The 23,935-nt window shown below is 50.3% G+C and overlaps 1 protein-coding gene across 1 annotated transcript; it reads left to right on the top strand.

The window, feature by feature from the left end:
* On the top strand, window positions 1–22,256 carry PCP4L1 (Purkinje cell protein 4 like 1). The gene is made up of 3 exons (XM_059146338.1): window positions 1–242; window positions 20,542–20,596; window positions 21,180–22,256. Exons 1-3 carry the CDS (start codon window positions 234–236, stop codon window positions 21,320–21,322), a joined length of 207 nt encoding a protein of 68 aa, XP_059002321.1. The 5' UTR covers window positions 1–233; the 3' UTR covers window positions 21,323–22,256.
* Window positions 22,257–23,935: the final 1,679 nt, after the last annotated feature.

The raw sequence follows: 23,935 nt of genomic DNA, 5'->3' as shown, positions 1-23,935 counted from the left end.
CAGAGCGGCTCCGACAGGACGGGGTCGGGAGGGGACGCGCGGTGGGAAGCTCGTCGCCCGGAGTCGGGGTGCGGGTTCCGGAGCGGCGGCTCCCCGCGCGAGACAGACTCTGCTCTTCGGCCGGGGCGCGTCCCCCCGAGCCCGACCACCCGCGGCCGTCGCCCGCGCAGCCCCGAGGGCCCCTCGCCTCCCCTGCACGTGCCGCGCCCCGCGCGCCCCGTCCGGCCGCCGCGATGAGCGAGGTGAGCGCGGGCGCTGCCGGGTCCCCGGCTCCGGGCGAGCCCGCGGCGGGAAGGCCGCGGCCCGGGTCCCAGGGAGCGAGGGAGGGCGCGGCAGCCCGGAGCCGCGGAGACCTCCGGGGGCGTCCCACTGCCCCTCCGGGGAAGCTCCCATCTCGGGGCGCTGGGAAACGACTGGAAGACGGAGGCTTCAAGCCCCGCGCCGTGCAGGGAGCTTTTGCTGGGGTAGGGGGGGGGACTTGGGGGCGCGGTGGCTGGAACCGGGTGTAAAGGGGACTGCAGCCTCGGGGGATAAGTCGCCTTCTCGGGATACCACCCTCTGCATCTGCCCTAGGGCTCCGAGGGCACGCGGGCTTCCCTTCGGTCCCCTGACTCCGGGGAGAAACGCTCTTCTGCATCGTCCCTCTCCGAGGGCGGTGCTGCTCTTGCTCTGGTTAGGTAGCCTTCGGCAAGAACGCCAGCCTAGCCCCCTGAGGTGGCCACTTTTCCCCTTTTGGGAAGGGGACATCCAGCCTCCTCTCATTCTGGTGGGAACTAGCCGTCGGAGGGGCCATGTCTGCTATTCCGGAGCCCCTGCATGTCCACTCCCGGGGAGCTGTCCCCTTCAAGAGGGACCTCCTTCTGCAGTACTTGTTACATCCTAGGTCTTCCTGTCACGATCCACCGTGCTTGTCCGAGCCAGAGAGAGTCCACTAATTGGCATTTTTCTCTCTTCCCAGAACACCATTCATAGGTTGGGGGTCAAAGCAGAGACTTGGGAAGACCTCTAACATGGTCTGAATGCATTGGTAGGATTCAGAATCCAGGGTCTTCCTTCCCAAGTGAAGTCAGTATGGACAGGAGCATCACAGGCTTGTTCTGTGCAACCCGGTTCCCAGCATCTTGTGATAAACCCAACTTTTCAGCTGTATGCCAGGTCTCAGCCCTACTACTTATAGCTGTGTGGCTTTAGGCCAGTTCCAAAACCATTCTCTGCTTCAGTGTTTTATCTATAAAATGGGGGGAATACAGATTGTTTTGATTCAATGAGATGATACATGCAAAGCACTTAGGACAGTGGCACAGAGGAGGCACTCAGTCTGCATTAGCTCTGTCCCTGTTTCTTCTTTTCTGCTTTTGAGTATGACAGAATATGACACAAGACTTCTCAAGAAGACCAGGCTCGTGGGCAGGGGGACAGGACCCTGGAGCCTAGGTCTCAGTTCAGATCTTTATCTTTAGTAGGAGCTCTGCTGGCTCCCACCAAAACTGTCGTCCAGGGAGCCAATTAGTGCCGACTGCTATGTTGTCTTGGTTGCCATGTCCACTAAGTTTATCCTGGAACATTTAGCTAGTCTGGGGGCTACAGATGAACTAAAGTGGTTTCTAGTCCCTCAGCTGGTTGTGACTGTGACCATGGCGGCCTTTCTGAGAGAAAAGGGGGAAAATGTATCTCTATCTCTGTCTCTATCTATCTATCTGTCTATCTGTCTATTTCAGCCTTCTTTCCTCTTGCTTCTAACATGAGCAGCCCTGATAGAAGAGAGGTTTTCTTTGCCCTCTTTCTCGCTGAGGGCCAGAGTTCAAGGCCTTAGAAAGTTGCAATTCAAGCCATCCCCTGGGAGTTTGTGATCTGAGGGCCAGGCCAACATGAAGATGTGTGGCTGGCCCGAGTTTTGGGGGGGAAGTGCACAGACTTTCTGTAGGACATTCCACAGGGACTGGCATTTATGGTGGTGTTTGCTGGAGTGACAAAGTGGTTTCGGTGACAGGGAAAACGGTTGGGTGTTTGAGGGGTAAGTCGAGTCTTGACTTACTGGCTGAACTTGGCTGGCCTCACTCAGGAGCTCAGCAGAATGATAACGATCGGACCCTTGGATGGGGACTAGCTCTCCGTGTGTGTGCCGGGCTGCCCAGTCTCCGAGGCTGTCAGATTGAGCTGGTTCTAACCAGCAATTTAGCTGTCAACTCTGCCTTTCAATATGGAGCTGAGCCTGGCTTCGGGGATGAGTCTTTACAAAATCCAGAAGCAGCCACCTGGGAGTACACATAGACTAGCTCTTTCTGAACCAGATCCCCAAAGGGGCTCTGCTTCCCTGGAGCCCGAGACCCAGCCTGTTTTCTTCCTCTGGAAAGAGCTCTGATAAAAAGCGGAAGTATTGCCCGGGGCTCTGGAGCTCTCTGGAGACTCCCGCTTCATTTCTCTCAGTGCATCCCCATGGGGCTCCTTGCTCAGGCAGAAGTGCCCAGCCCAGGAAAGCTCGGTGCACCCCAAATCTTATATAAGCTTCACCTCCCCCACCTGCTTATCTGCTTGCTTCAGAAAAACGGCCTGCCACGAGAGCATCTGGGATCTCATGGAGAGATGTCCATTTCAAGGGAGAGTAAAAGCTGGCGAGCAATCTTCAGACCCTGTGTGCCCGCAGAGCAGGGGTGCTGGTGGGGCTGCTGGGGAGGAGCTCCAGCCCTCTGCTTTGCCTCCGTGGCCGCTCGTTGTCCCTTGCTGTCCCTCAGTACTGCAGCCCGGCATCTCCCTGTCCATGTGCATGTGAATCCGTGCGCAGAGGAGCCGCAGGGCTCATCTCCAGCCTGTCGTATTCACAGCTGCAGGCAGGACCTGACTGCTGTGAATCACAGTCTGTCTCGGAGAGTTTCGTAACTTTTCTTCACCCGGTTCACTGAGGGACGGGAGAGGCGTTCACTCCCTAAGGGCTCTTGCCTCTAAAATCCCTCATCCGGTGCTGGAGCTGCTGCTTCAAGCACGGTCGGCAAGTTCTCCTGTGATCCTGTTGCATTTCTCAACTCAGAAGAGCCCTGCTGGAGGAAGCCCTTGGTGTGGCATTCTGTTGCAAGGGGGGTCTTGGATGGGAACCGCCCTCCTGGTGTCTGTCTCGTGTGTGTGCTGGCAGGGCTGGAGCAAGGAACGGATCCCTGAGAAATCTCCCTAGGAGAGAGCTTAGAGCTGATACCCCTTCTTTATTATTCTGCTTGCTGTCCTCTTTTTTTTTTTTTTTTTTTAAGATTTTATTTATTTATTTGACAGAGAAATAGCCCAAGTAAGCAGAGTGGCAGGCAGAGGGAGAGAGAGAAGCAGATTCTCTGCTGAGCAGGGATCCTGATGTGGGGCTTGATTCGGGGCTTGATCCCAAGACCCTGGAATCATGACCTGAGTCGGAGGCAGCGGCTTAACCAACTGAGCCATCCAGGTGCCCCTGCTTGCTGTCCTCTTAAGTAATAGGAACAGGATGGCACATTTGGGGGGTCACATTCTCTTTCCTGTGCATATCTGCACAGGAAATCCCCACAATGGAAGATTGGTCAGGTTGATATCTTCTGTGAGCCAGTTTTTAGGGAACCTGGTAGGGACTTGGAGGAACTCCCAGTGTCTCTCTCTCTTTCTCTCTCTCTGGTATTTTATTATGATTATGGTTCTAGTGGACATATAAAATAGAAGAGTTAGTTATTTAATATTGGGATACCTTCCACCTCTGGAAATGATCTGTCTTCCAAAGTAAGGGAAACCAGAACTTGGTTCTAGAACTTTCTTTTCCTTTTCTTAGTCACCCATCCCGGTTGTTGTCTCTGGCTGCTTGAGCAGGAGCCTGTCATTGGTGAAGGCGGATGACTGCTGTCTTCTAACCGGGAATATGGACGATTGTTTTTGCTAAGCAGCAGCTGTGATCTGTTACCTCTCAGAATGTCAAGTCTTTATAGGGGCAGGCACCTATAAATAATGTGGCTGGTGTCCAAATATGTAAATCTCATGCCTCTTTGTCTGTCTGTTGCGGGGGGGGGGGTGTCTCTGCTGATGAACGTGATGGAGATGGGGTTGAAGGGGAGAGGCAGGAGGATAGATCGGGTCAGCAATTGTCTTTTCAAGGTGGTGCTTCTATGAATGTCTTTCCCCATTTTCTGTTATTCTGTAGTTCCAAATTTTCTTTCATGAGTCTGTTTTATCATGGAAAAAAAGCTCAGTTTACAAAAATTCTTTAAGACAGAAATATAGGTATATCTTTTACCAAGAGAATCTCAAATAATATACCCAGACATTTTAGTGATATAATTTTAGATTTGTTAAGAAGCCCTAAAGCTCATACAATCCCAGATGAGGAAACTGAGGCCCAAACCGTATGTAAGATGTCACAGTGCTAGAGCCAAGACTAGGACACAGACTTCTCACAGCAAAAGAATTCCATGAGTCCTTTTTATGTGTTACCCTGGTGAGTACAGAATGCTTTAATTTATATGCAACTGTAAAGGAATAGATCACAAGTACTTTCTACAGGGAATCTGAGCAGTGTGATTTAATAAATGCTCAACTAGAGGGTAGAGAGAAAGACCAGCATGAGACAATAGTTAGCAGCAGCAGACATTTGGGTAGAATGCTAGGCAGGCCGAGTACTATCCTCCCTGAGGCAGGATAATGTCTGGTCATCCTGGAAGTGGGTGCCCGAGTGATGCTGGAGGCCCAGAGGCCCCCTTTCGTGGTTCTTAATTCCTGGTGTCCATCATTGATCCCCATAACCTGCAGAGCATCAAGGACCAGAAGGAGCCGTTTTCTTTCTGAAAAGAACTGAGAGCAATGCTCTTAACTCTAACATATTTGACTTGGAGGACCCAGTGCAGGAACAGATAGCTAAGTAAAGCTGGTGTCCCTACTAACTAAACAGGCGCTGAACATTGAGCCCTTCGCTGGGCTTCTTGACTTCCAAAAAGAGTACAAAGGCTTTGGGAGGAAAACTCTAAAAGGGGGAACAGGAGAATGTATTAGACCCGCAAAGTAACTGATGGGAGCCTGCTGGGATCCCGGGATCCTAAGTGTGTGTGGTTTTCTACATCCACACGCTGGACCGGCTGCTCAGAATGCCTTGACTTGTCCCAGAGTTGTTTTACCTGCAAGAGTAAGCAATGTGAGAAGCAGATCCAAAACCACTTTTCTTTTTTTTTTACAAAAATTTTTATTTATTTAATTGACAGAGAGAGAGAGGGAACACAAGTAGGGGGAGTGGAAGAGGGAGAAGCAGCTTCCTGCCAATCCCAGGGTCCTGAGCTGAAGGCAGCCGCTTAATGATGGAGCCATCCAGGCACCCCGCCCCCCCAAACCATCTTTTTCTAAGAGACCCGCATGCCTTGCAGGTGCCTGTAAACAAGTGCCTTGAAACCTGGCCCTCGTCCGCTCTCCTCCCCAGGTCTGACGATCGCTTCATTCCAGGCTGACTCCTGACGGCCTGCCCACCTGGGCTTCCCGGCAGCCCCCGCGCCCCAGGGGAAAGAGGTGCCATTTATCACGCTGTTGTCCCTGGTGCTGCTCCCTCCCACACAAAGCCCTCCAGCTGAGTGTTTGCTTTGTGGGCTGTGGGGGGATTAATACGTTTATTTTGGGACATTAACGCCATGGGTGGGATGCACATTGAAGATTATAGTAATAAATGATGCTTTGGCACTCCCTGCTCTCCCCCACCCCCTGCCCGCGGTATGGGGTAGGAGGCACAGCTCCAAGCCGTGTGCAGAGCAGCACAAATAACCACTCATTAAACCGTGGCAGCCCGTGCTGGGGGGAACGGCCGGGGCTGTTGACTCACTGCATACCAGAAGCTGGCATGGCCAAGGAATTCTGCCTCGGACTCCCGGGGGTGGGGTGGGGAGGTTACTGCTATTCCAGGCAACAGGGCTGGGGTGGCTTGAGGGGACGACCGGGGCTTGGGAGCTCGGCCTCTGCTTGGGTTCTGTTCCCATCGCGGGAGACATCTGAGTTATAAGGTATTTGGGTTGTATTCCTTATTTGAGGAGAAGGATGTGTGTATACAGAGCCAGAAGGAAGCATTCCTCGTTCTCTCTCTGTTATTATCTGGAGGGTGACCTTGAACAAGTCTTTCCGAGGCTGTTTGAGGACTGCAGCTGGTTGCCGTGCTGGAGTGCCGGAAGAATTGGAAGGGCTCCAGTGGCGCTCCTCATAGCAGGCTGGGGTCGCTCCCGGGGCCCCTCAGATGCCCTCCAGGCACCACCTTCATCTAGCATGGAGGTGGGGGACACTCAGTAGGGCAAGAAGGGTCCCTGGAGACCCTCTTCCTCACCACTGGGAAGCAGATGCACTCACTCCCCCTTCACGTGCCGCGCCTCTGAAACAAGCTGGGAGCTGGCAGAGCCTCGGATTTCTGTCAGTACACCAGAGAGGAAGGGGTCTTTTGGGGATCCGATTAGCACTTTTAGGCTTTGGGCCCTTTTGAGGTTTCCCTCTCCTGACCCACAGGAGGGGATTCAGAGCACCTGTGCCTATTCACGTGAGCAGAGCGACTGCCAATGAACTAGAATGTGGATACAATGTGTTTCGTTTGCAAAGCACCCCGGCCGGATCATGCAAATCCAGGCGTGCCGAGGTGCCCCTTTGTTCCTTTTGTTGCTGCTGCTAACACCCCGTGTGGCCGCTTTTCAGAGCCCTGTGGGAAGAGAAGAACAGGGAAACCTGGCTAGTTCACCTTCCCCAAGGTCAGGTCTAACCGAATGCTGGAGCAGAGGGGGTGACACTCTCTTGCCTCTCCTGGTGACACTGGTTGCTGTGGCAACACCATTAAACGATGACAAAGAAAGAAAGGAAGAAACACAGCCGGAGGAGGCAGTAGGAGTCAGGGCCAACAGCGAGAAGGTCCCTCTTTCCCAGTTACCAAGGCCTGACCACTCTCAGGTGCTTTGCCAGGATGACGCCAGCCAAGCAGCCTTCTGAGGAATGGATAGATTTGCACAACCATCTTTATGATTAAAAAAAAAAAATAGTGTGTGTGTCATGTCTTAGGGTTCTTTGAAATGAAATGTGAACCCTTATGGGGGTTCAGGACACCCCTGCTGTGCGCCTGGCGGTGGGGGTGGTGGTGCTCCAGGAGGCTCCAGGCTCCAGAATAGACAGCGGGACAGAATGCAGATTCCGCCCAGTAGACCATCGCCGGGTCCTTTCCCAGAGGCTTAGAGCCCTCGTCAGCTTTTCTGGGGACAAACACAGGGAAGATGGAGACTTTGATTTCCGGCGTCAGTTTACAGTAAAGAGTGTGGTTATGAAGTTACTGCAGTGGCAGGATAAGCCTCATGGGCCCTTAGAGCAATCCTGGGCATCGTCTTTCTTGTTCAGTTCTACATAGTGAAGATCGACTCAGTGGCAACTTTAGGCTTTGATTCCAGGACCTAAAACCCAGGGATTGCACCTACTTTTTGTTTTGTTTTGTTTTAAGATTTATTCATTTATTTGGGGAGGAAAAGGAGATGGAGAGAGAGTCTGAAGCCAACTCTGCAGAGCACGGAACCCTACGCAGGGCCAGTCTCACGACCCTGAAATTGTGACCTGAACCGAAACCAAGAGTCAGACGCTCAACCGACTGAGCCACCCAGGCGCCTCTTGCCCTCTTCTTCTGTATAACCCAGAGTTACTTCACTTCAGAACAGTAACTATTTCATATAAGCTAGGGATTCTAACATACATTGTCTCCAGCTCTTTCATCCTCTGAAATAGACATTATCTCTCTTGTGCAGATGAGAGATCTGGGCACAGCAAGGCCAAGCCATCTGCCCAATGTCACACAGCCGGGAACGGAAGAGCAGGGATTTGAAGAGGGTCAGTGCAGGTCCAGGATACGAACCCAGATCTGTCTAGCTCTACTTAATATGCTATAATGCTTCTGCCAGGAATCTGAGGCTTGCGAAATTTTCATTCACATAACTATAGAGTAACTTCTCTGTGCAAGTCATAGGTTGTTGTTACTGTGACACTCTGATACATGGTAACTGTGGATGTTGCTTTGAAGGGAATGGCAGTCTGGGGAATAGGAAATACACTTCTGGAGACGTTCTCCTTCAACCTCAGCTCCTTTTCAGACACCTAGGTTGAGTTGAGGGAAAGCATTGACCTGACGTCTGATTCTCTTCATCTCTGAGGCCCTCAGCCATCGGGAAACCACTTTGACTGCAGAGACCTGGCTTAGTTGCCAAGGAGAGCAGAAGGGGAGGTCCTTCCACTCATCCCACAAATACGTGTGTATCCTGTGTAAGGCCTTGTGCTAGACCCTGGGGGTACAGCATAGAAGAAGACAGATACAGCCCCTACCCGCATAGGAACTTGCACTGAAGTGGAAGAGAATACATTCGGGTTCTAACTACGGAATCATTACTTAGTTACATAAGTAATAAGTGCTACCAAGAAGAAATCTGGGTGCTATTAAAACATAATGAAGGCCCTTGCTGAGTCTGGGGAGGGGAGAAGAGCTTCCTGGGAGATGGAGCCCTCAAGGGGAGCTCTGAAATAAGCAGGAATTAACCAAATAAAAGGGAAGCAGTGCTAAGAGAACCATGCCCCTAGGTCCTGAGGTGGGAAGGGGCAAGGTATGCTCCAGAGACAAGGTTACTGGAGTAATCAGAGGCTGCAAACGCAGGGTCCTGATGGCCCCGCGAAGGATTTTACTTATTCTACGGGCATCAGTAACCGCTTGGGCTATTGCAGTGGCCCATGTAGGAATCAACCGTCTGAGGGCCGGTGCAGTGGGGAGAAGTGAATGGGGTAAGAGACACTTAGATAAAGTTAACAGGAGTTAATAGCGACCGGATATGGAGTGCGTTGGGAGGAAGGTGTTAAGAAGGCTTTCCAGGTTTCTGGCTCATACAGATGGATGCGATAGAGAATATTTGCAGAAGCCTCAATTGGGTCAGTAGGCTTATGAGTCCAGTTTGAGACACATAGAGCTTGAGGTTTCTTTTTTCTTTTTTAAGATTTTAAAGAAGATTTTAATTATTTATTTGAAGGAGGGAGAAAGAGGAAGAGCAGGAGCTGGGAGTCGGGGGCAGCGAGAGAGGGACCAGCAGACCGGACGCGGGGCTCGATCCCATGACCCTGAGATTGGGACTTGAGCTGGAATCAAGAGACGGTTTTCTCACTGCCTGAGCTACCCAAGCGTCCCTAGAGCTTGAGGTTTCTGTAAACATCCAGTGGAGGTGTTTTGAAACACGGAGGAGAGGTCTGGGAGAGAGAGATGCGCGTGGAGGCCTCAGTGGCGCTGTGTGCAGTGCAGTAGCCTCTAGCTGCACGTCGCTCTCCTCCTTATTAATTATTTGACCAACGATGATTGACTAATTAGTTAAAATTAAATAAAATTATAAGTCTCGGATGCCCGGGTGGCTCATTGGGTTAAAGCCAATGAGCTTTAGGTCATGATCCCAGGGTCCTGGGATCGAGCCCCACATCAGGCTCTTTGCTCAGCGGGGAGGCTGCTTCCCTCTCTCTCTCTCTCTGCCTGCCTCTCTGCCTACTTGTGATCTCTGTCAAAGAAATAAATAAAATCTTAAAAAAAATTATAAGTCTTGTTCCCCGGTTGCACTAGAAACATTGCAAAGTATTCAGTAGCCGCACGTGTTTAGGGGATCGCGTGTATTAGAACGCACAGATAGAAAATGCCACAGAACATTCTACGGCAAGCTTTCTCTGTCATGGGCTGGATACTAAATATTATTCGCTTTGTGGACCTATATGGCCTCTGTCGCAACTATTTAGCTCTGCTGATGTCGTGCGAAAGATAAGTTGTAAACAGTGGGTCCTGCTGCCAAACTGTATTTACAAAAACAGGCTAGAGGCCAGACTTGGTGGCTACCGGACAGAACTGGCAGAAATGATAACAGGTCAGAGGTCCAGGTAGCATCATCTAGGAAGAGAGAGCAGCAGGGGGCTAGCTCTAAACCTGGAGGGCCTCTGGTCCTTAAACATTGGGCAGAAGTGCCCAGAAAGATGGGAGAAAAAGTAGGAAAAAACCATGATGCCTCAGGAGCCAGGGAAAGACTATGGGAGAAGAAAGGTGAAATGATCGAGCCTCGAATGCTTCAAGAGGTCAAGCCAAAGGGAGATCACGCCTTCGCATTTGACTGGATGGCAGGGAGAGTATGGGTTATCTAGGGAGGAATGATTTCTGTGGAGCAGGAGGAGGAGAAGTGAGGCTGAAGTGGGTTGGAGAGTGTGGGAGCTGAGGACGTGGGAGACGGTAGGTGTTCAGAGAGCTCAGCTTTAAGAGAGGGGGGTGGGAGAGGCCGGGCCCCTCCTGCCACCCCACCTTTCTAAGTGGTCCTTCTCAGTCTTGGCCAGCCTGCTGACCGCTCCTTAACTGTTTTCCACACTTAAAACATTAAGGTCTAATTTTGATGCAGTAAAATTGACCTTATCAGTGTATAGTTCTGTGAATCTTTCTTTTAAATATTTATTTATTAAAAAAAGATTTATTTATATCATTTTTGAGACAGAGAGACAGAGCATGTGGGGTGGGGGTGGGCAGAGGGAGAGAGAGAATCCCAAGCAGACTTGTCACTGAGCACAGAGCCGACTCGGGTCTCAGTCTCACGACCCCGAGATCATGACCGGAGCCCAGACTGACTCAGATGCTTAACCGACTCAGCGGTCCAGATGCCCCAGGTCTGTAAACTTGACAAACACGCAGTCATGAAACCACCACCACAATCAAGATACAGAGCAGTTTCATCATCCCTGAATTCCCCACTTCTGCTTCGTAGTCACCCCTCCCGTCACCTCAGCCTTCATCAGGCATTGAGCTGATCTTTCGGTTTTCACTATAGTCTTGCCTTTAGAAGAATGTTGTGCAATTCTTTCATTTAACTTCGTGCCTTTTTTTTTTTTTTTTTTAAAGTAAACTCAGTTGAGGGGCACTTGTGTTGGTTCCAGTTTTTGGTGATTAAAAGTAAAGCTATTACAAACATCCACTTACAGTTTTCTGGGTAGGGGCTTTAATTCCGCTTTGGTAGATACCTAGGAACAGGATTCCTGGTGTTAGCAATAAAGGTGTGACTAACCTGCCCACGTAGTTGCACCATTTTTCATCCCCAGCAACAATGTACGAGAACTGCAGACACTCTGTGTCTCTGCCGGCACTTGGCATTGTCGTTTCAAAGAACCATTCTACTAGGTACGTAATGGTATCTCAGCGTGGTTTCAGTTTGAATTTCCCAAATGACTAATGATGTCATGTATCTTTTCCTGTGCTTGTTTGTCATCCACGCATCTTCTAATGGGAGAAGTCCAAATATCCTGCCCACTTTTACAAACTGCATTCCTGTTACCAGACATTGAAAGGTCTTTATTTATCTGGGATACAAGTCCTTGGTCAAATATGTGATTTGCAAATGTTTTCTTCCAGTCTGTAGCTTGTCTCTTCATTCTCTAAGGACTGTCTTTCAAAGAGCAGTTCTTGTTAAATATTGATAAATAAATATCTATTCTAGTTAAAAATAGAGCCACCCTGTGATCCAGCAATGGCACTACTGGGTATTTAACCAGAGGACACAGAAATACAGATTCAGGGGCGCCTGGGTGGCTCAGTGGGTTAAGCCGCTGCCTTCGGCTCAGGTCATGATCTCAGGGTCCTGGGATCGAGTCCCGCATCGGGCTCTCTGCTCAGCAGGGAGCCTGCTTCCCTCTCTCTCTCTCTCTCTCTGCCTGCCTCTCCATCTACTTGTGATTTCTCTCTGTCAAATAAATAAATAAAATCTTTAAAGAAATACAGATTCAAAGGGGTACACGCACCCCAATGTTTATAGCAGCACTATCTGCACTAGCCAAACTATGGAAAGAGCCCAAATGTCCATTGATGGATGAATGAAAAAGAAGATGTGATACAGGGTGCCTGGGTGGCTCAGTGGATTGGCGCCTCTGCCTTCATCTTGGGTCGTGATCTCGGGGTTCTGGGATCGAGCCCTGGCATCAAACTCTCTGCTCAGCGGGGAGCCTGCTTCCTCCTCTCTCTCTGCCTGCCTCTCTGCCTGCTTGTGATCTCTGTATGTCAAATAAATAAAAATCTTAATAAAAAAAAAAGAAGATGTCTCACACACACACACACACACACACACACACACACGATGGAATACGACTCAGCCATCAAAAAGAATGAAATCTCCCCTTTTGCAATGACGTGGATGGAACTAGAGTGTGTTATACTAAGTGAAATAAGTCAGTCAGAGAAAGACAAATACTATATGATTTCACTCTTATATGGAATTTAAGAAACAAAACAGATGAACATGTGGGAAGGGGTAAAAAGAAAGAAGGAAGCAAACAGAAGAGACTTTTATTGATACAGAACAAACGGAGGGTTGATGGAGGGAGGTGGGGGGGCTAGAAGGGCCATGGGTATTAAGGAGGTACTTACGGTGAGTACTGGGTGTTGTATGTAAGTGATGAATCACTAAATTCTATTCCCCAAACCAATATTACACTATATGTGTAATACAAAGAGCAGTTCTTAATTTTGACAAAGTCTAATTTATAATTTTTTTTCTTTTATGAATTTTATCTTTGGAATATCTAAGAAATCTTTGCCTACCACAAGGTTGCAAATTTTTTTTCTATATTTTCTTCTAGAAGTTTTATAGTTTTAGGTTTTGTATACATTTGGAGTTAATTTTCTTATGAAGTGCAAGGTTTAGATTGAGTTTTTTGGTTGCTGGGTTTTTTTTTTACATGGCTCTTCATATTTTTTGGAAAAGATCCTCCTGACCTTTAAATATTGGGGTTCCTCAACGTGTGGTCTTAGACCTGCTTCTTTTCCCTGTAATGGTAGTTGAAGAAGGAATTCAGATTGAAGAAGCCTTCTTTTCCTGTTTTAAAAAGAGGGAGAGGTGTGTGTGTGTGTGTGTGTTTTAAGATTTTTTTGTTTATTTATTTGAGAGAGAGAGAGGGAGAGAGAGAGAGCGCGAGCATGAGAGGGGGCGGGTCAAAGGGAGAAGCAGACTCCCTGCTCAGCAGGGAGCCTGATGCGGACTGGATCCTGGGACTCCAGGACCATGACCTGAGCCAAAGGTAGTCGCTTAACCAACTGAGTGTTGGACCTCCCAGGCATCCCAGAGGAAGATGTTTTATATATGAGAGTGAGGGGGGCTGACTCTAAGGAGTCCTGAGAAGGGGAGTGGGACCCAAAGCTCCGACGGAAGGACAGGAATTCATCCGAACACTGATGAATGCCCTGGGAGGAGGTATCGTCCAGGAAAGGGAGGCCGTGTGGTGTCGGATCCCACTCTGTGCCCTCAGAGCCTTTCTTTAGGCTAACAGGCCTTGCCTCTCCTTTTCCTCCTCCTCCCGTGGGGAGGGAGAGTCGACAATTTTGAACTGCAGAGGAAACAAGCGTATACTCCTGGGGACCCGTCCGCCGCCGAGATGACGGAATGGAACACTGGGGTACGTCAGGCCCCGAGGGCAGGAGAGGAGGAACACGGGAAGGTAGGCGAGGAAAGCAGGAGGGCCCTCTGGGGGAAGGTGGGGGTGGAGGGGCCTCGCGGCTGCTCATTAGTGTTTGCTGCATGTTGAGAAGTGGGAAACATTTCGTCCGTGTGCACCGTGGGGCTGGGCTTGAACCAGACAACACGCGCGCTAGAAATGCGGAGTAACAGACCTGACGGTGAGCGAGGGAGTCATTCGAAATGGAAACCAGTGGGACGGTCCTACCCACGGAATTCTCAGAACCTGAGCGGGCGAGCATCTGGCCCTGGGAGTGCAGAACATGCCCTCGGGTTATAGCTGTCCCCCGAGGCCAATCTACTGTGTGTCCGGACGCCCACTGCGCACAGGTCAAGATAAAAGAATCAGGGTGGTCAGCTCCGCGTGCGGAGTAGGACTCTGAGTCAGTAGGCATGGTCTGGGATCAGGCTCTATAATAAGATTTCGCCATAATGGGTGGACAGGACACCATTCTCCATGTTCCTGGTAGAACACGGGTGAAGTAGGGCTCGGGACTGGATTGAAAGACCTGCCCTTGACGGTGGGAATGGTGGGACGTCCTAATCCCTAGGACTTTCCTGCCTACCTTCCTTCCTTGGCTAGACTGGGAGAGACCGCATAGCAGCACGGCGTTTGAAAGTGTGGAGTCGAGTCAGACTGTCTTTTTTTTTTTTTATTTGGGAGAGAGTGCGAGAGAACATGAGAACATGAGCCCGGGAGGCGGGCAGGTGGGGGAGGGAGAGGCAGACTCGCCACTGAGCAGGGAGCGCACATGGAGATCGTGATCTGTGCCAAAGGCAGACGCTTAACCAACTGAGCTCCCCAGGCGCCCCAAGGAGTCAGACTGCCTTGATTCAGATTCTGGCTTTGCTACTTCTTAGCTGTTATGACCGTAGGCAAGTTAATGACCCTCTCTTACCTCAGTTTCCATGCCTGTAAAATGAGAATAGTAGCAAGAGCCATCTTATGGGGCTGCCACAGTGACTCAGCGTGCCAGTGTTTGTGGTGTGTGCAGACACGTGACTGGCACATAGGCAGTATTACACATGTGGTTACTAATAGGGCGAGGGGCGGTGGCGTGTGCAGGCCCCGACTCCCTTCGAGATCCCCCGCTGAGTCCCATAAGGAAAAGGAAGGACCTGCCAGGTCACATCACTGTTGTTATTCCTGACCAGAAGGGCGCCCGGGAGTTCGTAATGCATACCTGGCTAGGACGTGAGGCAGAGAGAGTGGAGAAACCCTCCCTGGGCACAGCGATTTGTGGGGCCAGCATCGATGCTGGGGAGGTGGAGTTTGCGGGACAGGGACTCTGACCGAGCAGTGTCTGGTTCGCCCAGAGCAGACCTCGTGCCTCCTCCGTTCACCCACAGCGCAGGGAGTCTGACTGCTTACAGGTGATGTACCAGAGGACCTCGGTTCATCGAATAGCGCTGAGTTTCTGGAAAACAACCCGAGGGTTGGGGCAGAGACCAGGCACCAGTAAAGGGCAGAGAACTAGACAGAGTGTGGGCGCTAACAACCTGTGATCTAACTGTCCCCACCCCCAACCTCAGCAAATCACCAAAACTAAATCTAGAAATCCAGTGTTCCGAGCAGCTATTTTGAGAACTGGCTAGAGAGGGCGGAGGGGCAGGGGGTAGAAGCCTCCTCGTACTACTTTCCCGCGGAAGGCGCCAGGGAGATTTCCAGGGGCCTTGTGAGCAACAGGGGTTTTCTCCTCCTTACAACACCCTTTTCTGGTCTCCCCGGCGCCCTCTTGTACATTTACGGCGAGTGGAGCTGAGAAGCCCTGGAGGACCAGACAGCTGAGCCGTGGCTCCATTCCAGGGTCCATAATCTCAGGAGAGACTCAGGAAGGGGGACAGCTGGCAGGGCAGAGGGGTGGGGAGTGGTGGCCTGGATGGTTCTGTCCTGACACATATTCGGGCTTGGGAGATGGTCAAGATTAGCTCACCCGGGAAGCGAAGTAGAGGAAGAGTCAGCCATCAGAGGGGAGATATTTAGAATTGGGTCCAGATTTTCCTCCAGAGGGGAAGGGCTGGGGTGAGAAGAATTGAGCTGGTGGGTAAAGGGATAGGCTTAGAGTCAGTCAGAGGGATAACAGTTAAAGCCAGGATCAGAGTCGGGGATTTGCCTGGCAATAGAGAAAGTAGGAGTTAACGTCAGAGATCATGGCACTATAGAATTTGCCTCACGACCCATGACTCTTTGGTCTGGACTGTGGACTGTTAGCCTGTCACCCACCCATGGCCTGCTTTTGCAGTGTGGACAAGCCTCTTGCAATGGCGGTGTACCAGAGTGAACCCGGTCACGCGGGTGACTGCTGGGCCATTGTATCGATCGTGTGCAAATAAATAAATAAATAAATAATGACTGGGACCACAGGAAGGTCACAGGGGAAGAAAGCAATGACCAGCCGGTGTCCCAAGAACGACCGTTCTTTTCATGGACCCTTTCTTTGGGCCAAGGGGGATTAGCAGAAACTCCCACAGAGTTTCCAGATTTTTAAATAAATAAACAGATAGATAGATAAGCAGTCTATATCCTTTACAAAATTGGACCATATCATTCCACAACCTACTTTTACAAATGCTTACTTTTTGTTTTCCTTTAAATTATTGTTGTCTCCCCGCCCAACTTTTTATTCAAAAAACTTATCCGAGTTGAAAGAATAATAGTTCAGTGTGCATCCAGATGCTTTTCACCTACATTTGGTCATTGCTGGCACATTGGTGTGTTTGGGCGAGCATGTGACAGTCCTTCAGCTTGTGGAAGTAGTACAGCCTGGTGGCTGAACGCCGAGTTCGTTGCTCTGCAGCCCGAAGTCAGCTCTGCTGGTTTCTAGCTCTGTGGCTTGACCTTGGACACTGTCTTTAACATCTTGAAGCCTCGTCCGTCAATTATAAAATAGGGGTGACACCTCGGAAATTTCAGAGGATTCAATAGGATAATGTTAGGCATGTAATAAATGCTCAGTAAATATTGTTTGGGCGCTTGTCTTATCTCTTCACTCGGTGTGGAAGTTCGGGACAGTCTCATAACTGGTTTCTCTTTACATCCGTGTCCATCACCCTGCTGCGGGCCCTGCGTGCTGCCTGGTATTCCTGCCTGCCGGGACTCACTGTTTCTTACTTTCTTACGTGATCGTCTCACTCGTTCGCTTTTCTCCTCAAACCTTTCCTTTTTTTAAAAACGTTTTCTTTTTTAAGATTTTGTTTATTTATTTGACAGAGAGAGCACAAGCAGGGGGAGCAGCAGGCAGAGGGCGAGGGACAAGCAGATTCCCCACAGAGCAGAAAGCCCAATGCAGGGCTCGATCCCAGGACCCTGACGTCATGACCTGAACCGAAGGCAGACGCTTCGCGGACGAGCCACCCAGACACCCCCAACAAAGTGATTCCCTAAAAACATGTCAAGCCATGTTTCCTTCTGTCCCAAACTTTGTAACGCTTTCCCATCAACTCAGAAAAAAAGTCTAAGCCTTTGCTGTGGTCCAGAGACTTCCATATTCTGGCCGTCCACCCAACTTCCTAACTTCTCTCTCCCTTATTCACCCGGCTCCAGCCATGCTGGCTTTCTTACTCTTCCTTCAGTAGAGCCAGGCACAAAACCTGCCACAGGGCCTTTCCATCTCATGTTTCATCCGCCTAGAAGGCTCTTCTCCCACACATTCACATGGCTCACTTCGATGTCATTCAAGCCTCTGCTCAAATGTCACTCATCTCAGAGGCCTTCCTAGACTACGCTCTTCTGTTTTCCTTCTTGAAGCGTGTCACAACTGGCATCGTTGTTCAATGAGTTCAGGAATTTATTTTGCTTGCTGCTGTGTCTAGAATAATAGTTGGCCTGTGGGAAGCACCGGTACAGTAGTTGGAGAAATGAATCTGATGTTTCTTCTATACTCGGTTAGTGCCTAGAACCAAACACGAGGAAGTGGTTGATGAATATTTATCAAAATTGGGCTTAAATGGCATAATCTACACAGCATGCTCTGGAATTTATCGACTTCTTAAAGCAGAACCCTGATACCTGGCAGTCATTTCACCAAGGTTTGCTTCGGTAAAATGAGGGAAGATGCCGTGTACTCCACGGAACTATTCTAAGGATGAGATACAGAACCTTCGTGAGAAGCCCTCAGTTCCTGTATTTTAGCAAATAGCAAATACTCAGATTGTGAAATGAGTAAACAGACTCCACGTGTACCCAGGAGCCCACGGGTATGACTTGATCTCAAGATGAAGTGTGCTTGAGACAGGAGTGTCCAGATGGAGCAACTCTATTGATACGATTCCGGGGATAGGGAATCACTGTTATTTTAACTTGAACTCTCCATCTGGACAGAGAGGCTAGAAAAAACACACATATCAGTTGACTAATCTAATTCCAAATTCATGGCCTTGGACTGAGGAGGGGGACCCAGTGCTTCCCAGCAATGCTGTACCATCAGTTCCATCACTTTCCTGCTTTCCTTAGACGAGTGTCGCAAAGCTTCTTTCCCCTTTCTTCAAGATCTCTTCCCTGCTCCTCTGGGATGATGACCTTGTTACTATTTTACTTCAAAAACAGAAGCAATGAGAAGAGACCTTGTACATGTCCCCACCTGCCTGCTTGTGGGCCCAAAGCTCTACTTTCCCTCCAGTTACTGCGGGTGATCTGTCCTTATCCTGTTCGGGGCCACCCGCTGCTCATGCACTGGGTCTCATTCTTTCTCCTCCTGCAAGGATCCTCTTTCTGTCCTACCGTTTGTCCTTCTCTACTGAGTCATTTTCTTTCTTTCTTTTTTAGATTTTGTTTATTGGAGAGAGAGAAAGAGAGCAGGAGCACAAGCAGGGGGGCACAGAGGCAGAGGGAGAAGTAGACTCCCCACTGAGCGGAGAGCCTGACATGGGATTTGATCCCAGGACCCTGGGATCATGACCTGAGCCAAGGCAGATGCTTCACCGACTGAGCCACCCAGGCTCCCCTCTCCTGAATCATTTTCATAAAACACAATCTTTCTATAATTTCTGCCATCATGCCCTGTATCCCCCTCAAATATCCCCTGCCGCCATTTTGGGGGAACTTGTTCTCTCTTCGCTGCTTCAGTGTCTCTCCTCCATTTTCCTCACAAACCCATTCTACCCAGACTTTTGCGTCTTGCGCTGTGACTTTTCTTGTCAAAGCCCCCGGTGATTTCCATACAACAAAACCCAGTGGCCCATCCCGGCTGCTTCAGTGTCTCTCCTCCATTTTCCTCACAAACCCATTCTACCCAGACTTTTGCGTCTTGTGCTGTGACTTTTCTTGTCAAAGCCCCCAGTGATATCCATACAACAAAACCCAGTGGCCCATCCCGGCTTATCTTACTTGGCCCACCTGCTGAGTTGGACGCAACCAATCACTCTCTCCTGCTTGAAATAGTTTCTTGACATGCTTTCTAAACCCCTATAATCTCTTGGCTTTCTTCCTACTTGACTTCTCAATTTTTCTCAATTTTTCCTCTTTTTCTACAACCTCTCATCACTGGAATGCCCCAGGATTTGATGCTTTTCCCTTCTTTATCTAACGGTGGTCCCCAGTCCGGTGGCTTTAAATGTCATCCGTAGGTAAATAACGGGCTCATTTATATCTCTAAGCCAGATCCTACTCCCTAACTCCTTTTGGATATCCAGCAGCTTATAAAAACATCTCCTCTTGAGTGATTAATAGGCTTCTCTTTTTCCTTAAACCTGCTGCTCCTGCAGTCTTCTCCATTTCAGGAAATGACAATTCTTTTTTTTTTTTTTTTTTTTTTTCAGTTCCTCGAGTCAAATACTTTGGAGTCATCCTTGACCACTTTCTCAAAAATGCCACTTATCCCACCAACCTAGTCCCTTTGGCCATAGCTTGAAAATATCCCCAGGATTGAGGGGCGCCTGGGTGGCTCAGTGGGTTAAGCCTCTGCCTTTGGCTCAGGTCATGATCTCAGGGTCCTGGGATCGAGCCCCACATCGAGCTCTCTGCTCAGTGGAGAGCCTGCTTCCCTTCCTCTCTCTCTGCCTACTTGTGATCTCTGTCTGTCAAATAAATAAATAAAATCTTTAAAAAAAGAAAATAAACCCAGGATCGAACCCCACCTCACCACCCCCGGTGCCCCTTGTGCAGACCCAAGCAACCGTTATTTCCTGCCTCACTCTCTGCAGGAACCTCCTATCAGGTTTTCCTGCTTCCTCCCTCGTGCCCTCTTTGTGCAAAGTGATGGTCTCCAGTGCCTTCTCATCTCACTTGTGAAAGTCAGACTCCTTAAGAAGACTCCCAAGATCCTACATCATCTGCCCGCCTGAGTTCTCTCTGACCAGTCTCCGTCCCCTTCCTCCTGCTTCCTTCCTCCCTTACTCCAGCTGCATCGGCCTCTTGCTACTGCTCGGATAGGCTCCTCTCACTTCCCACGGCCGTCAGCACCTCCTGCCTGGACTCGGGTAACCCTTCCTCCTTTATCTCTTTTAGCCTTTGGCTCAAATGCCACTTCCAGACAGAATTTTCCTGACCACTCTCGGTAAAACTGTATTTCTCCATTCCCACGAGCACTCACGACCTGCTTCCTGGTCTTTCCTCAGCAACACTTATCACCCCCTAACCTAACATTTTGTTGAATAGTCTCTCTGGATACTAGAATGTAACCCCATGAGGGCAGGGTTTTTTCTGTTTTGTCCTCGCAATGTTCCTAGGACCAATAAATGCTTGTTGAATGAGGGTTTTTTTTTTTAAGATTTTGTTTATTTATCTAACAGAGAGGGACACAGCGAGAGAGGGAACATGAGCAGAGGGAGTGGGAGAGGGAAAAGCAGGCTCCCCGCTGAGCAGGGAGCTCGATGTGCGATGTGCGATGTGCGGCTTGATGCCTGGACCCTGGGATCATGACCTGAGCAGACACCTAACGACTGAGCCACCCAGGCGCCCTTGTTGAATGAGTTTTGAGGACTTTTCTCCCTCTCTCTGATCTTCAGAAGACTGAGGAGTGCACCTGGTAAAAGGAGGACCTGAGAGCGTTGATGATGAGTCTATAGGGACGGCACCTTAATGATTCTATGAACATCTAATACTCGGATTTTTCTTTTCCAGCTGAATACCAAAACATCCCCAGCAACCAACCAGGCACCTGGCCCAGAGGAAAAAGGTGAGTGGTGTCAGGTCTGTTGGTGTGTAGAGCACGTGAATATGGGGATGCCAGGACAGGTAGGGCCATAAGTCTGGACGCTCCTAGAGTCGGATGTAGTTGGAATAAGAATGTGGACAAGCCACTATACCTGTAGGCTTTCTTCCACTTTTTCCTAAAAAGGAAATCTACTGGTATTTACTCCTTGATTCTGGCTCTGTAATGCTTGGAAACAGGCACCGTGATAGAAGGAAGCTCATGAGATTATCCAGCCACTGTCTCAAGCAGAAATTGGGGGAAAGCTGGGTAAAGTCAGTATGCTCTCTTTGAGTTGTAAGACTGAGGAATAAGTGATAATAGATGACATTTGTCCTCTTGGTCTAAGAGTGGCAAAGCTCCTGAGTAAGTTGAGCTACTTCTCAGCCTAGGTACCCCGACTAAGTCTTCCAGGAGAGTAATCAGACATTTCTGGTTCCAGCAAAGATTGTAGAACCTCCCAGAGCCCAGCAGGAAATGGACCCTAACCATCGTATTTGAGGCCTGGAGAAAGGGGCTGGGGCAATGCAGGTTTACTTGTCAGTGACTCTCTCTCAACTATCTGCAGGGAAAGCTGGCAATGCCAAGAAGGCTGAGGAGGAGGAGGAGATTGACATTGACCTGACTGCGCCGGAAACAGAGAAGGCCGCCCTTGCCATCCAGGGCAAGTTCCGGAGATTCCAGAAAAGGAAAAAGGATCCCAGCTCCTGAACCACCAGCCTTGCCCTTCACCTCTTCCCTCTCCCCTTCACCGCAGCCTGACTCCTATGTGTCTTTGTCTCTTGGTCCCTCCAGCCTCTTGTTGAGGCAAGTTCAACCCTTATATATTATTTTCTCTGGTCCCCCCTCCTGCCATCACAACAGTAGAGGCTCAAGGAATGTGGGGGAAGATGAAGAGTTCAATTGGCAGCCACTTGCCCAAGGGCGGACCAGTTTGTCCTTGGGATAAGCCTCCTTGACCAGTACCCGTGCCTGGCCTGTGAGGTTGAAGAGCAGAGGCTGTAAGGCTGAGAGAGGGACCCTGGACAGTGCTGGGGGGAGGGGAGAACCTTCAGAGTAGGGTGCCGGAGGGTGGGCCTAAGCATCGTTCCACCAGTTGCAACAGTCACACTTCAGGTAACGTGTTTCTGCTCTTATGTCCTTCTGCACCAACACACCCACCTTCCCTCCTGTGAGCTAAGCGACAGGGGGGACTGGACCCTCCCTCTGCTCAAGGCAGACCCAGATCAAGCACCTTCCACATTAGTGCATGCTGCGTAGGCGAGTTCCAAGGAAGGAAGCGTGGGGTGGGTGGAGGCCCCAGGGATTTCCGTCACCGTCCAGTCCAGGACCATCGGGGCAGAGGAAGAAGAGGTTTCAGAGGAGCGCGGGCAGGGAGCTGGGCCTAGAGTAGATTTGGGGATGAAAGAAAGGTAAAGGAGACACCCCTGCTGCCGGTAAATGTGGACGAGATGAAGGATTTCTGCTACCCTGCCTACCTCCAGCCTCCCATACCCAGCCATCCTTAGAGGCCACGCCAACCCAGGGACCCCTGGAGTTCCCACCTCCCCCACTGTGCAGTCAGAGCAGAGTGGAATAGCCGCTCTGTGATTCGAGCATGTTGAATCATGATTAAAAACAACAAAACAAAACCCCAGTGGGGTCATCTAGCCTCTACTTCTGTTTTTTCTTGGGACGAATGCGCATGTGGCCTCGGGGAGGGTGGGGGCCTGACCGAGGGACCGACCGCGTAGACCACACCACAGCACAGGAACCAACACTGCCCAAGCAAGCTGTAGACTGAGACCCATCCCTTTCTCCCTCCCACCTCCCCCCTCCCTCGACCTTGCCCTCACCTTGATTCACCGCCCACACAGTCTCTGTATGCTGCTGTCACCAGGTCTCTGTATGCGGCTGTCACCACCCCCGTGCACACCTGCGAGGCTGCTAGCCGCCTTCCCGCTTGCCTTCCCGCTCGCCTTCTGGCTGAAAGCACTCTTGGGATCTATCCTGTGGAAAACAAGCCCCACCTTCCTTGCTGCCTATTCCCAGATGACCGCTCGCTGTCCCTCCTGCTTTGGTTTCCTCCCACACTCCCTCTCCCTCCCACTGTTTCTCTAACGTAGGGGAAGGAGAAGACGACTCTGGGTCAGTAGAGAACACCACTGTCATGCTGAAGATTTTAAACCATGAATTAAATAAAATGACGGCATTCCGGAGAGCTCACACTGCTGAGAACTGGTCTCTATACATTGAGACCGGAAGCCGAATCCTGGAAGATCAAGCAAGAGAAGCTCATTCTCACACACGCTCTTCACGTCTTAGCACTCACCCTTGCTTTCCTGATTCAAGAATACAGGAGCTGAGGGGTCGCCGGGTGGCTCCGTCTGTTGAGTGTCCGGCTCTTGGTTTTGGCTCAGGTTCTGATCTCGGGGTTGTGGGATCGAGCCCCTCTATGGGGCTCTGTGCTCAGCGGGGAGTCTGCTTGAGATTCTCTCCCTCTCCCTTTGCCCCCCTCTCTCCCTTGCTCTCAAATGAATAAAAATAAATGAAAAAACAAACAAAGAATGCTGATGCTGAAACCACGCAGTGGCTGGGTGTAGAAAGCAAGGGACAATAGCCCTGGAAGGAAACCTATACCCGGAAGCTGACCGTTGCCTAGCAAGCCTGTGGCTGCAGGATATTCCATGGACAGGAGATGGGTGTTGGTTGTGCCTCACCTGGGTCTGGCCCTGTGGGCACTGAGGTAAGATAGGTGCTCCCTGTTCCCAGCGATCTGGGCTTCTGAGAGCTGGGGTGCTAAGGAAACAGCAGGGTTGGCCATCAGCCCGCTCCTGTTGGCTCCGCTGCATGGAGGGTTATCAGCCTTTTGGGTTTTTTGCCACACTGATCTAGAGCGTGGTGCTGAAATGATTTTCAGCGTGGCTTTTCAGCCTTCACCATTTTTTGCTTTAGAAGCATTACACTTGCCCTCAAGACGTCTTAAAAGAAAGGGCATTGTAGCAAAAATGCAGTCTGTAGGTTTGGAAAAGACAGTTCTAACCAGAAAGATTTGGGCATCTTTCACGGAGCCAGTGGTAGTTCTCAGTAAAGGTTCTCAAAGCCAGTTCCTCTGGGCCAGCCTGCTTATTCTGGCTGCGCGGGACTCAAATTGACCCTCTTCTCCTCCTGTAGCTCCTCCTTGGCATCCCGGGCTTGGTCTGGGAGCTCTTGCATCGGGCCCCAGAGCCCTATTTCTCTTCCCTGTCCCTCTGGTTCCTGCCGCTGGAGACACAATCCTGGAGTATTCGTCAGTAAGGAATTGTTCTTGGGTGCTTTGATTTGTGGAGCAGAAACTGCAAGTCT

The sequence above is a fragment of the Mustela lutreola genome, chromosome 14, assembly GCF_030435805.1.
Source record: "Mustela lutreola isolate mMusLut2 chromosome 14, mMusLut2.pri, whole genome shotgun sequence".
In the NCBI taxonomy this organism is placed as follows: domain Eukaryota; kingdom Metazoa; phylum Chordata; class Mammalia; order Carnivora; family Mustelidae; genus Mustela; species Mustela lutreola.
This window is presented reverse-complemented; position numbering and strand designations above follow the sequence as displayed.

Coding starts and splice junctions, on each gene's coding strand:
- PCP4L1 (XM_059146338.1), top strand. Junction 20,597..21,179: donor ACCTGGCCCAGAGGAAAAAG/GTGAGTGGTGTC, acceptor AACTATCTGCAG/GGAAAGCTGGCAATGCCAAG.